The sequence below is a fragment of the Podarcis erhardii genome (genome assembly GCF_964252035.2).
Source record: "Podarcis erhardii genome assembly, chromosome: 14".
NCBI lineage: Eukaryota > Metazoa > Chordata > Lepidosauria > Squamata > Lacertidae > Podarcis > Podarcis erhardii.
Window position 1 is genome coordinate 32,153,647 of NC_138503.1, and position 13,890 is coordinate 32,167,536.

General features: G+C 45.8%; 1 protein-coding gene across 5 annotated transcripts in view; it reads right to left on the reverse strand.

The window, feature by feature from the left end:
- Positions 1-13,890, reverse strand: part of LOC309329489 (hydroxyacylglutathione hydrolase, mitochondrial) — a 26,058-nt gene continuing 12,168 nt past the window's right edge. For 4 of the 5 annotated variants that reach the window (XM_081840333.1, XM_081840331.1, XM_081840332.1 and 1 more), the window contains exons 3-9: positions 12,179-12,243; positions 10,035-10,152; positions 7,950-8,058; positions 6,349-6,452; positions 4,771-4,872; positions 3,648-3,727; positions 1-2,492 (exon numbers count right to left, since the gene is read on the reverse strand). In XM_081840333.1, the coding sequence (XP_081696459.1) occupies positions 2,393-2,492; positions 3,648-3,727; positions 4,771-4,872; positions 6,349-6,452; positions 7,950-8,058; positions 10,035-10,152; positions 12,179-12,243 (678 nt within the window). In that variant the 3' untranslated portion in view covers positions 1-2,392. The remainder of the gene's footprint in view (positions 2,493-3,647; positions 3,728-4,770; positions 4,873-6,348; positions 6,453-7,949; positions 8,059-10,034; positions 10,153-12,178; positions 12,244-13,890) is intronic. The other variant, XR_014151176.1, reaches the window with a different exon arrangement.

Sequence of the window (13,890 nt, forward strand, 5' to 3'; positions counted from 1 at the left end):
TTAGCGCAAGAGATGTTTATTGTCAGAGCAGAACACCATTGTCAATATTTGGAATAAAAGGCTCCCACACAACTTACACCTGAGGCAGCTGCACACCTCCACACCACTAGATGGCAGCATTCTTTTTAATGCTTCCTGGGCAAAGAAGAGCAACATGCCTACGTAGTTTCTCTTGCTGTGGCAGCGCCAATCAGCCACTCATGGCTGGTGGGCACACACAGTCACAGCAGTAGCTAAAGCAGACTGCTTGGTGCCTTCCAGATATTTTGGACCACAACTCCCATCAGTTGTCACCTGTGGTCCAAAACATATGGAGGGTACCAGACTGGGGAGCCACTATACAGTGGCTTTTAGAAAGGGGCAGGCAAGACCCCCTCACCTCTAAATTATCCCCAGTTCCATAGTTCCTGGTGTGTGTGTGTGGGGGGGGGGGAGAATACACTTTTTTCTTCCACTGTTTTTTACAACATTCCTGGCTTCTTGGAATCTCAATACTGCACTGAGGGAGCCCCACTGCTTTCACGAGACCCCAATTCCATGGGTTCTGGGAGGGGTCTCAGAAGCTGCAACAGCTTTAAAATGAGTTGGCCTGTTACTGGTGACACCTCTTAACTCTGATCCTAGTAGTTCATCTCTTTTATAGCAATATATTAGTTTTCTGTATATACACATATGTCGGTATGTACACGAGTCAGCTGAATCAACAAGGAACACAGGGGGTGCGGTTTGAGGGGTGCTGGCAAGTGGGTTGTCCATCTGGAGGGGTTTCTTGACCCAACGTGAGCCGTAAAAAGGTATACAGTGCTGTCAAAGGCGTTTTAACTGTCACTGGTTCTTCCTGCAAAGAACTCTGGGAGCTGTAGTACACTGTGTAGAAGTGTCCCCTGCTTCCTCAAACTAACTTCCAGTTCCCACAGTTTCTTGGCTGGGAGACACACCCATTAAAAAGGTCTGGGGATTTTGTGTTGTTTAAAGTGCAGTGTAGACACACTCAAAAGAAAACGATACCACTGTCAAAAAACACAGCTTTTAGAAAAGAGAGATGGGGGAGAGGGGGGTGGTCAGACCTTCTCTTGACTCTGTAATCTGTTGATCCTGGTTTTCATTAGAGTTGGATAGGGATGCCAGATTCAAAAGAACAATGCAGCCCAAAAAGATGTGTTCAGAATAGTTATTTGCCCCAATGACAATTTTCCGCCGTGCTCCATGCTGATGTTTTGCTGCTGCGCTGTCTGCACTGGTGGCTCAGCACACAGCTAATCTTCAGCATGGACAACATGCACGTACCATGGCTGTTTCAAAAGCAGGGGCACAATATTGCTGTACTCTCAGCTGGCTAGCTAGAGGCATGTCCGCACAGGGGTTTCTCCATGGACACTCAAGCGTGCTCATTCAGCATCCCTTCTACATCTCATCTGCCCCAAGTGGCAGAACTGCGGCATTACAAGATGGAAGAGTCCACAAAACTGCAGCCAACACTACATTCCTCTCCCCCACCCAGATTTTCGGTTGTGCCCTAAGCTGTTCCCATGCTGACATGGCCTAGGATGGGGAACCAGTGGCCCCCCCAGATGTTACTGGACTCCAAGCAGGGCCAACGACTCAGGATGATGGGGGAAGGGAAATGGATACTGTTATGCTGCCAATGTGGGGATCCATACCACATTTTTAAACCATACCTTTTCCACTTTAACAGCCATGGCTTCCCCCAAATAATCTTGGGAACTATTGTTAGTTAAGGATGCTGTGAGGGGTCTCCTGATAACCCTGGGCAGCCTTAACCAACGACAGTTCCTAGGATTCTTTGAGGGAAGCCATGAGGGATAAGGGAGCTTTAAATGGATGCTGGGAATGTGAGTGAAATCAAGAAGGTTCGCTCCAAGCCTCACAAAGGCAGCTGGATTTTTCACAAAATGGGTTTTCAAAGCAACTGATGCATGGATAAAATTTAAAAAAACACACCAATTAGAAAAGATCCACTTTTCAATCTGAGGCAGAGGGTGCAAACATTTCCCCAGAAGTCAAAACAAGCGAGGGCAAAAAGTTGATCTGAATTTTGTCCTGATAACCTATGAAACAACCAGGTCGCTCCTCTCCCAAGTTCCATGCACCCCTCAAAAAATAAAAATAAACTTACTGTTACACAGTGGTTCAAATCCAGGAATACAAGAAAAATTAAAATTTAAACATCTTTTAAATAGCTTATAGGACATTTCCTATAAGAGCAAAGTGCTTTGTTTACACCTCCTTTTATGACAAAAACAAAAAAGATCCTTAGACATGAATTATTTTTAACATAACAGAGCAATGAGAAACTTCATCTTCCTTAACTAAATCAACTTTGGAAAAGGAAAAAAAAGGGGGGGTGGAGAGCAGGAAAGCGGCTGGGATTTCACTCTTTTGGCACTTTGAAGTTGTCCTTCTCTTTCCGGATGGCACCCATTGTCCGGATGGGGTCTCCTTCCCTGGCATGTTGCTGCACTGTCGGCTCCCTGCCAAAAGAAGGAAAATGTCGCATGTAGGTGACAGGAGATAACAGGCTATTTGGTTTGTTGAAAATGGAATATCTACGGCACCATCTGCTCCATTCATTTACAGAACTGTGATCCACTTTAAGCAGTCATGGCTTCAACGGTAGTTTGTTCAGGGTGCTGGGAACTGTAGCTCTGTGAGGAGTTTCCTAACAACTTTCCAATCCAATCACAGCTCAGTTGGAGGAGAGGCATGCTGGCTGACAGACAAGCCATGCTGCTCAACAAACAGCTGCTCCCAGGATTCTTTGGGGGAAGCCATGACTGTTTGAAGTGGCCCTTTAAATGTATGGTGTGAATATGGTCCAAGTTATTTTGTTCAGAGAATTCCACAAGCACCTCTACCTGGGAGTAAAAAATACAACGGGTATTGTACTCAGAAAGTTCTTCCACTGAAAGAAATGGACCTAAGTTAGCCATGTCCATTAATTTCAATGGTTCTACTCCGAGTATCCATACAGTTTTGGAAAACTAATATTACCTAGAGACTGTTGCATGTGATTATGGACATGCCCAGTGTTGCATATGCACAACACTGTTGTAAGCCACAACCAGACAACAAGCACAATGAAGGAAGATGGAGGGTCCAGGACACTCATTCTGACTTTATGGATCCAACTACCACCAGGTTGTGAAAAACTGCCTGTTTAGCTGGCTCATAAGAAGCAACTCAACACATGTATGTATGGCAAGCTTTTCTTTTGGCCTGGGGGCCGCATTGACCCTTGGCTAACCACCTAAGGGCCACATGCGCACACACAGCCCCTCTGCAGCAGCTGGAGGAGCTTCCTGCCCTTCTGTGCCCCTCAAATGATCAAAGTGATGACTGGGATGGGGCTGTTTTGCATACTCATTAAGGCGCTGGACTTCAACTCCCCCATCCCAGCGCTGTGCCTGCTTAAAAATAATGTATAATTTTCAAAAATAGACAAATATAGTTCTTAGATGCAGGACATCAGCAAATTAAGATTCTTGCTTTCAGAGAGACTGACCACTCCCATCTCATGAAACCAGTTCCACTCAAGCCATGGACCCACAGCCGCAGTTCCTCAGAATGCAGGATACCCTTCCCCACACCTTCTCCTTCCCAAAGCGTCATCCTCAAACACAAATTACCTGACTCTCATGAACGGGTTGTAGGTGAATTCTTCGCCAATGGTCGACGGGATGGTCGGCTCCCCACCATCGTATTTTGCCTAGGGGAATCATAAATTGCAGAGTTGGAAGGGATCCAAAGGTTTATCGAGTCCAACCCCACTGCAAGGAGACATCCAAAAGTGCTTTGGGATATGCCTACACCTACTGATCCTGAATGTTCAGTTTTCATCCACTAGAAATTTTGGAAACTACTCTATCTGTTCAAGATGCATTTGGATATTTAAGGTATCCAACCAAATGTTGCATGATGGTGCCTGAGATCAAAGAGCAGGTGTTCATAGAATCACAGAATTGCTAATGCTCTGCAATGCAGGAATCATAGCTAAAGAATTCCTGACAGATGGCTAATTAAGCTCTTTTTAAAAACCTCCAGTGAAGGAGCATCACCACCTTCCAATATTCCTCCAAGTTTGGATACAACTGAATGTCATTTTGAACCAAGATGACAGACTCGAACCTTTTAAAACTAGTTTTTACCTAAGTTTTTGATTATGATTCCTGAGGTCAATGTGCAGGTTTTTGTCTACATTTGGATACAACTGGACGCTATTTTGAATCAAGATGGTGAAATGCATTTTTCAAAAGTGTCGTCTTTAACATAGTGATTTCATCAAAATGATCTTTTGGTTTCTTGGGATTCCCAAGCTAGGCTGGGTACAAGGCTGCTGGTGAAAAATAGCATTAAACCCCTGACCCTTTTTCTAAGGGAGGTGAAAGAAATGGAAAAACAGCTCCCGCCTTCCAGAGATCTAGCCAATGACAGCAAAGGCACTCTGGCAGCCGTCACTTTTGGAAAAAACAGTATTCCATTTGACAAAGGCTCTGTTGACATTAGAACTTGCATTGTTTGCTCAATGTTCAGTTACCTGCCATGCCCACCCACCTATAATGAGTCATTAGCCCTCACCCTTTCAACCCCTGCAAAACCCACCCCTGCCCATTTTGGCTACAGGCCTGGACTAGCACTGCCAGAGTAAAGGAATCAAACTGGAACTGCCTGTCCCAATGGCATGGGGTGCGGAAGGGAACAGAGGCTGCCCACTGACTGCTCTCCTCTCCAGGAATGAGAAGCCCATCTTGCCTTTGCCCAGGAGAGTTTCCGCTGGATCGCGCTGTTGTTGGGCTCAACATGCCGGGCAAACTTTAAGTTGTTGATGGTGTATTCGTGACCACAGTAGACTTTCTGGAAAGGAAGGAAGAAGAGGAAGGCAGTTAAAAGTCAATGATGGCCTTGAGGAAGGGCAGTAGCTCAGTGGTAGAGCATCTGCTTTGCAGGCAGAAGGTCCCCAGTTCAATCCTCAATAGGACTGGGAAAGTAGAAGGACTCAGTAGAATGCAGCTTCCTATTTAAAGCAGCCATTTGTTCAGAGCCATGGGGGCTGGAACTTTTCTGTATTTTTAGGGAAAGGAACAAGGCTCAGGGGTACAGCTTTGCGTGCAGAAGGTCTCAGGCTCAAACCCCAATATCTCCAGGTAGGGTTGGGAATGTCCCCAGCCTGAAATCCTGGAGGGCTGGAGTACTGTGTCAACAGTACTGAGCTGTATGGACCACAGATTCTGTCTCAGTGTAAGGCAGCTTCCCACACCCCTAAGTTGCAAGGCAACTGCTTTTTGTGCCTAATTCTGAGTTTTTCAGCAGACCATCATGCTGAAGGAAGAAGCAGTCAGCATATGATCCTGGTCAGGCACCTTGCTGCTTTGCTTGATGCTCACATAACTTTACTCTCAACTCTGTCCCTTTGCCAGCCAGTCGATGGAGGGGAGCCCACCCATTTTTCCTCTGGTGCCAAGCCACTTCCTTTGTTCCCTTAATGGTCTATTACCCAGGCTATCAGGAAGTTAGCCTGGCTATTCCAGGAATTAGAGGGGTCTCGGCATGCAGCCCACTCCCCCCCCATCTCACAACAATATATACCTGATGGCTCTGAGGTGAGCAGAGGGATTAAAACCTCTCTGGCCAGCCCAGTGCCCCAATGGGGAGGCAATTCATACTTTTCCATTGCTTTGCCTAACATGAGGGCCAGGTCTGTCTTTTAACCGTTCCCTGGGAAAAGGTTATTTTGCTTCCTGGTTTGACACTGCAAGAGCTGGGTGGGGCTACTGGATGCTCTGTTTTTTATATCTGTTTCATTTGGACGTAACTAACCCTTCTTTTGGCCTCAGGGCTGCATTCATGCTTGGCTAACTCTTGGGGTGGCACATGCCAGTGGTGGGTGTGATCACCTCACACACTCTCTTGCACAATCTCTCTCTCTCTCACACCAGCTGACCTGCACAGATCAGCTGAGAAATGGGGTATCACCTCTGCCCCTGTGCATCATATCATCAATCTGATGACCAGGGAGAGAAAGGGCATCGTCTGTATCAGGGTGCTGGGCTCCCAACCTCAGCTCTGTGCCTTATTTTTGCCAACACCACCAGAATCTGTGGGATATTTTTTGGAGGGGAATGGGAAAATGTGCTTGTTGCCGGTCAGACCACAAAATGGGGGGTTAGCCAACCCTGGCTTATCTGCTGTTGCTTCCCTCAAAAAGTTTTGGGAGCTGTAGACTGGCCTGGCTGGCAAGAGTCCTCCAAGAGCGAACACAGTTACCAAAGTTAATTGTCTTTAGTATGGAACAGACACACCCGACCCAAACAGGGAGCCTTTGCGTGGTACCGTTTCTGGAGGGAGTCGCCCCAAGATCTCAATAAGGGCTCTGTACATTTCCTCGGGGGTTCCTTCAAAGAACTTCCCGCAGCCTGCAACAAACAGTGTGTCACCTAGAGAAGGGAGAGAGAGAGGAGAATGAACATACTTTAATGGTCTCATTAAAGAACCAGGAATTGGGAGCACCATGGTGGAAAAGGGTAAACCAGGAAGGAGATTCTGCTGAGGCAGAGGTGAGTAGCTTCAACACTAGGGACTAGAAGCTTACAGTGAGTGACAAAGAATCAGCATAATGACTTGAGCCACAGCTGAGTGACCAGCAGACCCAGAACTGTGTGCAGTCTCTAAATGCTATTGAATGTGGCCCTCCATTGCTTTGTGAGGTTGCTCTCTGTTCTTCCATCCTGCAAGCGTTCATCCCCTCCCTGTTCCATTTCCTCCTAAGTTTTCATGGCATATTACTGGATTAAAATAAAATGGATTTTTTTTTACGGTGCTCCTGCAAGTTTCTTAGATTTCCAAATGTGCCCCAAAATATGAGGACCCATGAGACCAATCTTCCTGGAGAATGGGATCTTAAACTCTAAAGGTGGGGTAGCAAAGTGAAGGAGCACTCACTATAGAGCACCCACATTTAGAAGGTTGGGGGGACGGACAGATCCGTTCAGGGTGACACTTGCACACTGGAAAAAGGGGTGTGAAGTGAGAAAATGTGTCAAGATGCAGAAGGCAGTCCTTGGATTCGGGAAGCAAAGTGGCAGATCACATGCTTTGACCAACACCTAACCAGCTGAACGTGTTTGGTCACACCCAGATGAAGGCAGTGGGGTGGCCAACACCCAACCAGACAAACGCATTGGGTGAAGCTATATTAAGACATCAGGAGGGCAGAGAGAACATCTTCACATAAGAGCATGGGAAGAGTCAACTCGATCAGAACAGCGGCCCATCGACTCTAGCATCTTGTTCTCTAACACAGTGGCCAGCCAGATACCTGCAGGAAACCTGCCAGCAGGATCAAAGTGCAATAGTACTCTGTCCACCTGCAATTCACAGCAGCTGGTATTCAGGGACATACTGCCTGCAGGCATGGAAGCAGAGCACAGCCATTGTGGCAAGGAGCCATTCATAGCTCCATCCTTCATGAATTTGCCCAATCCTCTTTCCAAGCCATCCAAGCTGGCTGCTACTGCTGCCTCTGGTGGGAGCAAGTTCCACGGCTTAACTCTGTGCTGCGTGAAGGATTTTTATTTCATTTGTCCTGAATCTTCCAACATTCAGCTTCATCACAAGTCCACAAATTCAAGTGTTATGAAAGAAGGGGAAAAGCTTTTCTCTATCCATTTCTTCTATGCCATACATAATCAGAGAAAAGGCGAGTGAAGAGGGACATGAATTTATAAAAGCCCCAAATGCTGTAACCTTCCCTCGTGGTCATTTTGACTACACTTATCTGAATATTTTCCAACTCTACAATATCATTTTAATAATATTTTCACGAAGGCAATCCCTGCACTCTCTTTGGGCGGTGGGTTAGGTTACAAACCCCCTCCCCCCGTGTTGCTCAAGCTGCTGAGGTCAAGACAAAAGAAGTGCCCCCAAACCCTCACCTGTGAACACAGCAGGCGGCTCGGAGCTGTTTGGCTTGGTCACAAAATAGCAAATGTGTCCAGAAGTGTGGCAGGGAGTAGAGAGGCATTTCACGTTAAGAGAGCCAACCTAAAAAAAGGTGGAAAAGCTCAAGTCATTGAGGGGGAAAGCAATGGGGCATATAAACCACAATTGCCCTCCAAGGGCATGACCGCTCCGCACCAACATGGCGAATCTCAGATTGGTAACACCCACAGGGGTGAAGAGAAGCAGAGGGGTGGGGATGAGGAGGAAAAACTGATGCAAGCCAATGACTATGGTCTAGTATTGTGTGTTTTGAGTAGTCATGACTTGCGCCCACTTCTCGGTTGCACAGAACTTTGTCAGGCAATATGGGAAGCTTGACTAATTCTCAGCTGTAAGAAGCACCCGTGACAGCTGTGCGGCCTTGGTTATTCCAGCAGGAGAAAGGGTCTGACAGTTTCAGCAACTCACCACATGCAGCGACTGGGGAAATCAGGCTTGCTTTGTCCACAGGGGGCAATGAACGCCTGTGTGGGCGGGCTATGAGATCACCCATTAAAGGCTGCATTAGATGTGATGTTACTCACACAAGTGGTCCTCCGCCAAGGTTTGCTTTTTCTTTAGTATTTAGCAGTTGCACCCCTTATGTCCTCCCCCCCCCCCGTAAATCCAGACCACAGTACAGTGGAGGAGGGTCTTGCCCTCGGGCCTCCACTGCAGTTTTGATCCACCTCCTTCCCCAGCTAATTAGCAAATTTAAAAAAGAAAGCAAGTAGGCAAGGATCAATCAGCTGGTTAACATCACATCTAGTTTGACCTTCAGGATTGTCTTTAGCTGAGTTTTACTCAGACTAGACCCATTGAGATTAAGGGAGCTATGTTAGCCCATGTTCATTAACTTCAATGGGTCTACTCAGAGCAGGACTAGCATCAGATACAACTCTAAGCCCCCAGCTACCAAAAATGCTTGTGCAAGTAACCAGTATTTGGAGCCAGTGAGATGTGTCCATTTCCCCCACTAGAGAGGTCTGTGATACTCCACAAAGCCTGCATCTGGGCTGGGGAACATGACATTGGACCCCAACTACCAGCAGCCCACATGGCTGAAAGTGGGGAGTGATGGACGTTGGAGTCCAGCAAGGACTGGAGGGCAGCAGATTTCCCATCCCTGACCATTGCAAAAGTAGATCTAGTTCAAGTTATCTCTCTATCTACCCTGTAAAGCACGGGAGGCTAACCTGTGTCCCTCCAGATATTGTTGTTGGACTCCAGTTCTAACCAGCCCCAGCTAGCATGGCCAATGGTCAGGGACGATGAAGAGTCCAGCAACCTCTGGGTTAGCCGCCCGTGTGATGAAGGCCACCTTTGGGATAGTTGACATGGCAGCCTCTTAAGGATGACAGGACCTCCTCGTTGCTTCTCCCAGATGCCCTAAACGGTCAACCACTGCTTTGAGAACACCTCCTGGGCAAAAGCTGCTGGGAGGCTGTGACATTAGTGCTTAGAGAAGGCCTTTGTTCACACCAAGTCTTTGTCAAGAGGCTGATGTGGCAACAGACTGTGTGTCTTCTCATTTGCACTGTGCACATCTGCTTGTTTTATGGGCCAAAATCAGAGGGGTGGAAACTCTGTGGCACTTCTGGTGCATCACATGACTCCCATGGGAGGCACCTGGTGCCACAGGGTGTTTGCCCCCCGTCTTCAAACAGGCCAAATGGCCAGGGAGTCACCCTGCTTAAGGAGGAAGCTTCCCCCCCAAACCTCTCCTTCCTCGTGATAGCTCCATGCTTGTGGCAGGCGAAAAGGGCCATTCTGAGCCAGCACTGCAACTGTGCATGATGTGTTCCTGTGCTTAAGCAAAAAAGACAAACCACACAAAAAACAGGAATTTCAGGTCAGGAAGTCCATCTTCCACAAGCAGAGAGCTGCCACGTGCAAAGGACATTTGTGTGGGGAGGAAACGGTGACAAGAACGCAATTGCCATGCTCCAGGGCCTTCGTGCGCCTCAGTGCTCAAACGGAACACATGATTTCAGAGGATGTTTTGGGCAAACGTATTTCCCCCGTTTCTTTCTTTTTACCTGAAATGACATAAGATGAGAGACTTTCTGGGTCAAGGCTCCAACCCTGCTATCTCCCCCGTACACTTGTAACCCCGGCTCCATCTTTACAAGTTTCTCATTGCCACCAGCATGGTCCCTAGAAGGTCAAAATGGTCAGACTTTGGAGCAAAACACACAAGAGGCAGTCTCTTACAACGCGCATCAAGCAAATGGCCTGAATCCTGCTTTTCTTTAAAGTTAAGACATTGGTCCTTTTTTTTAAAAAAATGGAACTAATGGCCTCATCCTGTAGTCCAGGGGTGGCTACGGGGGTGGGGCAATGGTCCAAGGGCCTGCATCCACCCATGGACAACCCTCTGGGGGGGGGGCTGCATGTAGGTGTGGCAAAAATAGGTGTGGGTACCACACTGGCGCACAGGACACAAACACTGTAATGTGTGTAGGGGCTGGCTCTATCACTGGGCTGAGTGTGGCAGCCAATTTGAGGTATCATAAAAGGACAGCAAATTCTTACTTTTTAATTTATCATTTGGTTGAAATTAATCAACATAACTAATATAGGTCCATTAATTGCAATGGGGCTATTATTAGTAGAACTTACTTAGACAACAGTCACTGTATTTTTTATTCCCAGGTAAAGGTGCTTGTGGAATTTTCTGGACAAAATAACTAGGGCCGCATTCACTCTGTACATTTAAAGGACTATGACACCACTTTAAAAAGCCATGGCTTTGCCCAATGAATTTTTAAGGGTGCTGAGAGTTGTTAGGGGGCCCCTATTCCCCTCACCAGGCTATCATTTCCAGAGTGGCTTAACAATTTCCCATAGCAAACTACCACTCCCAGAATTCTTTGGGGGAAGCCATGACTGTTCAAAGTGGCATCATAAGTGCTTTAAATGTATGATATAAATGTGGCCTTGGTCAGACTTGGGTATTCTACACCTTGACTTGGAAGCAGGCTGTTGGGTGTTGCTGTTTCACCTCAGGCAGCAAAATGCCTTGGCCTGGCCTGGATAGTGAGCACCACAGTGACTTTACAGCAAGGAGCTCATCCTGTTTCACACACGAGAGGCACACAAAGAAAAGAGGCTCAGGGGAAGAGATAAAGGGAGATGCGTCAAGGCAATTCGATTAAGAGGAGTCCTTCTTGACTTCAAAATACAATTATTAAGGCCATTGTGGTGTTAAAATTAAATGATGCCCCCTCATAGACCTTAAATTTGATTTCCAAACAAAACTGAAGCTGGTTGAAATGCCATGGGAAGTACTGACTTTCAATGTTGTTGTTTAATTTTTTTGGGGGGGGGGTTAAAAAGGGTCTTGACTGGAAATGAACAGGAATGAAACTGGTTGAAATTTGGAGTGGGCAGTGAGATTACTCTCTCTCTCTCTCTCTCTCTCTCTCTCTCTCTCTCTGTGTGTGTGTGTGTGTGTGTGTGTGTAAGGACGTGTTGAGAGGCAGTTGGGTCGCAGGGTTTTGTTGAATTAATTAAACTAAATAGTTCTAACTAGATTCTGAATGAATGTGCAATTAATGGATACTATTTTGAATTTCATTGTTTTACCATCTTCTTTAGTGTGTAGTACAAACCGCTATTCTGAATAATGCTTTTTATATGGTAGGGAGCACTGGGGATGTGTTTATGGAACCAACGGGGCCATGGCCCAAAAAGGTTTCGGAACCACTAAAGTATACCATGGCAGCCTCCCACAGCATGAAGCTGAACAGTACATACCCGTATTTTTCGCTCTATAACATGCACCAGACCATAACACGCACATAGTTTTTAGAGGAGGAAAACAAGAAAAAAAATATTCTAAACGAAACAGTGGATATATGTTTTTTGTGGTTCATGCTGTGGCCATAGACATGTGATCTGACAGTGAGTTTGGAGTAGCCCAGTGCAAAAATCCTGAGGATCCATGTGGATCCATGCTTTGTAACCATGGAGGAGGGAAGGAAGGGGAACCATGGATCCTCTGCTCACGACTGCAGCAGATCCCCCCCGCCACCCGCAGGCATTTGCTCCGCAACACGCACAGACATTTCCCCTTACTTTCTAGGAGGAAAAAAGGGAGTGTTATGGTGCAAAAAATACGGTACATCACTGAAGCACAAGACCTTTCCTTTATTTAAATCATATAACACAAAAGGGTTACCAGTGGTGATGCGTAGTAAGAACAGTGGTCAGTTTCACTCCATGCTTTCTGACTGCATCCACAACCTACAGACACAGGAGGAAGAGGAAAGATATTTACCTTTTCACAAAATCTATTTGAGTCACAACCAGCTTTGTAGCTTATGTGGATTCTGTGAGTCCTTAAGGAGGCTAAGAGACATGTACTGCAAGGCTGGAAGGACAAATGCCCCCATCCCCATCCCTTGCTAAATGGGCTGAAGATTCCACAACACTTTTAAAAAAAAAATTATTAAACACTTTCAACTTACCAAATTATCAGTCTAAATAACCAACTACATTATTCCCCCCCCCAAGGACTTCCCTCAGCTCCCCTCTCTGATTTCTTTGCACATATTGTTCTCTGCATGTTATAAAATTGTACATATCCTTGCCTTATCTGTCATATGTTCTACTAATAAATTTATGGATGTTTATTCAAAACAAGCCAAGGAGTCCAAATCATTTTGTTGTCTTTTTAGATAATTTGTAAATCTTCCTTGAAGTCACAATTGTCCTTGTCACACAATTTATATGTCAATTTGGCCAGTTCCGCATAGCTCATCAGATTTTCTTGCTACTATTGATTTCACAACACTTTCTATGGCTACATTCACGCCATCCATTAAAAGCACTGTTGTTTACAGTCATGTCTTCCCCCAAATAATCCTGGGAGCTGTAGTTTATTAAGGGTGCCAAGAATTGCTAGGGAATCCCTTCGAAGAGCAACAATTCATAGAATAGTTGAACAATTAGCCCCTCTTCCCAGGGAAATATGGGAATTGCTGCTGTGGGAGGGCGAGAGGAGAATCTTATCAGAACCCTTAGCAAATGACAAGTCCCACAATTCTTTCAAATGACTGTTGAAAGTGGTATCATGGTGCTTTAAATGGATGGTGCGAATGTGGCCTATCTTCAAAACCATGGCTTATTAAGGTCAATCTCATTTAGATGCCTATTTGGACATAAGGAGTCCCTGTAAAAGGAAATACTAGGAGCACCAGCAGTTTCCTTATATGGGTTGGAAAAAAGCAAATACATTTCCTTCTTTTGAGTCTGTAGTTAATGCATGTGATACTTTAAACTTGATGGTAGGGAAAAAAAACCACCTCAAAGCAGTTTACAAAAAAAGACAAAACAATAAAATTATTACTAAAAATGTATAGCAATAATTGAAAACATACAAAAAGTTAAAACAACAATAGACTGAAACAAATGAAAACTCACATCAACTTTCTAAACATCTGAGTAGGCTTGTTTAAACAATAATGTTTTCAGCAGGTGCTAAAAAGAATACAGTGAAGGAGCCTGCTTGTTATCAATAGGCAGGGAGTTCCAAAGTATAGGTGCTGCCACACTAAACAACTGAGTTCTTACAAATGTGAAACAGTTATTATGCGGTCCTTGCAAGAGTGCCAATTCTGCCATCTGAAGTGGTCAAGTGGGCACATATTGGATAAAGTGATCTCATAGGTAAACTGGTCCCAAGTTATTAAGGGCGTTATAGCCTAATAAAAAAACCTTGAACTTGTCTCGGTAGCAAATCAGCAACCAGTGCAGATCTCTGAGCACAGGTGTTATACGCTGATAAGGCCTCACTCCTGTCAGCAATCGTGCTGCAGCATTCTGCACTAACTGCAGCTTCCAGATCAAGCATCGCAGTGGCGTAGCGTGGGTTGTCAGCGCCCGGGGCAA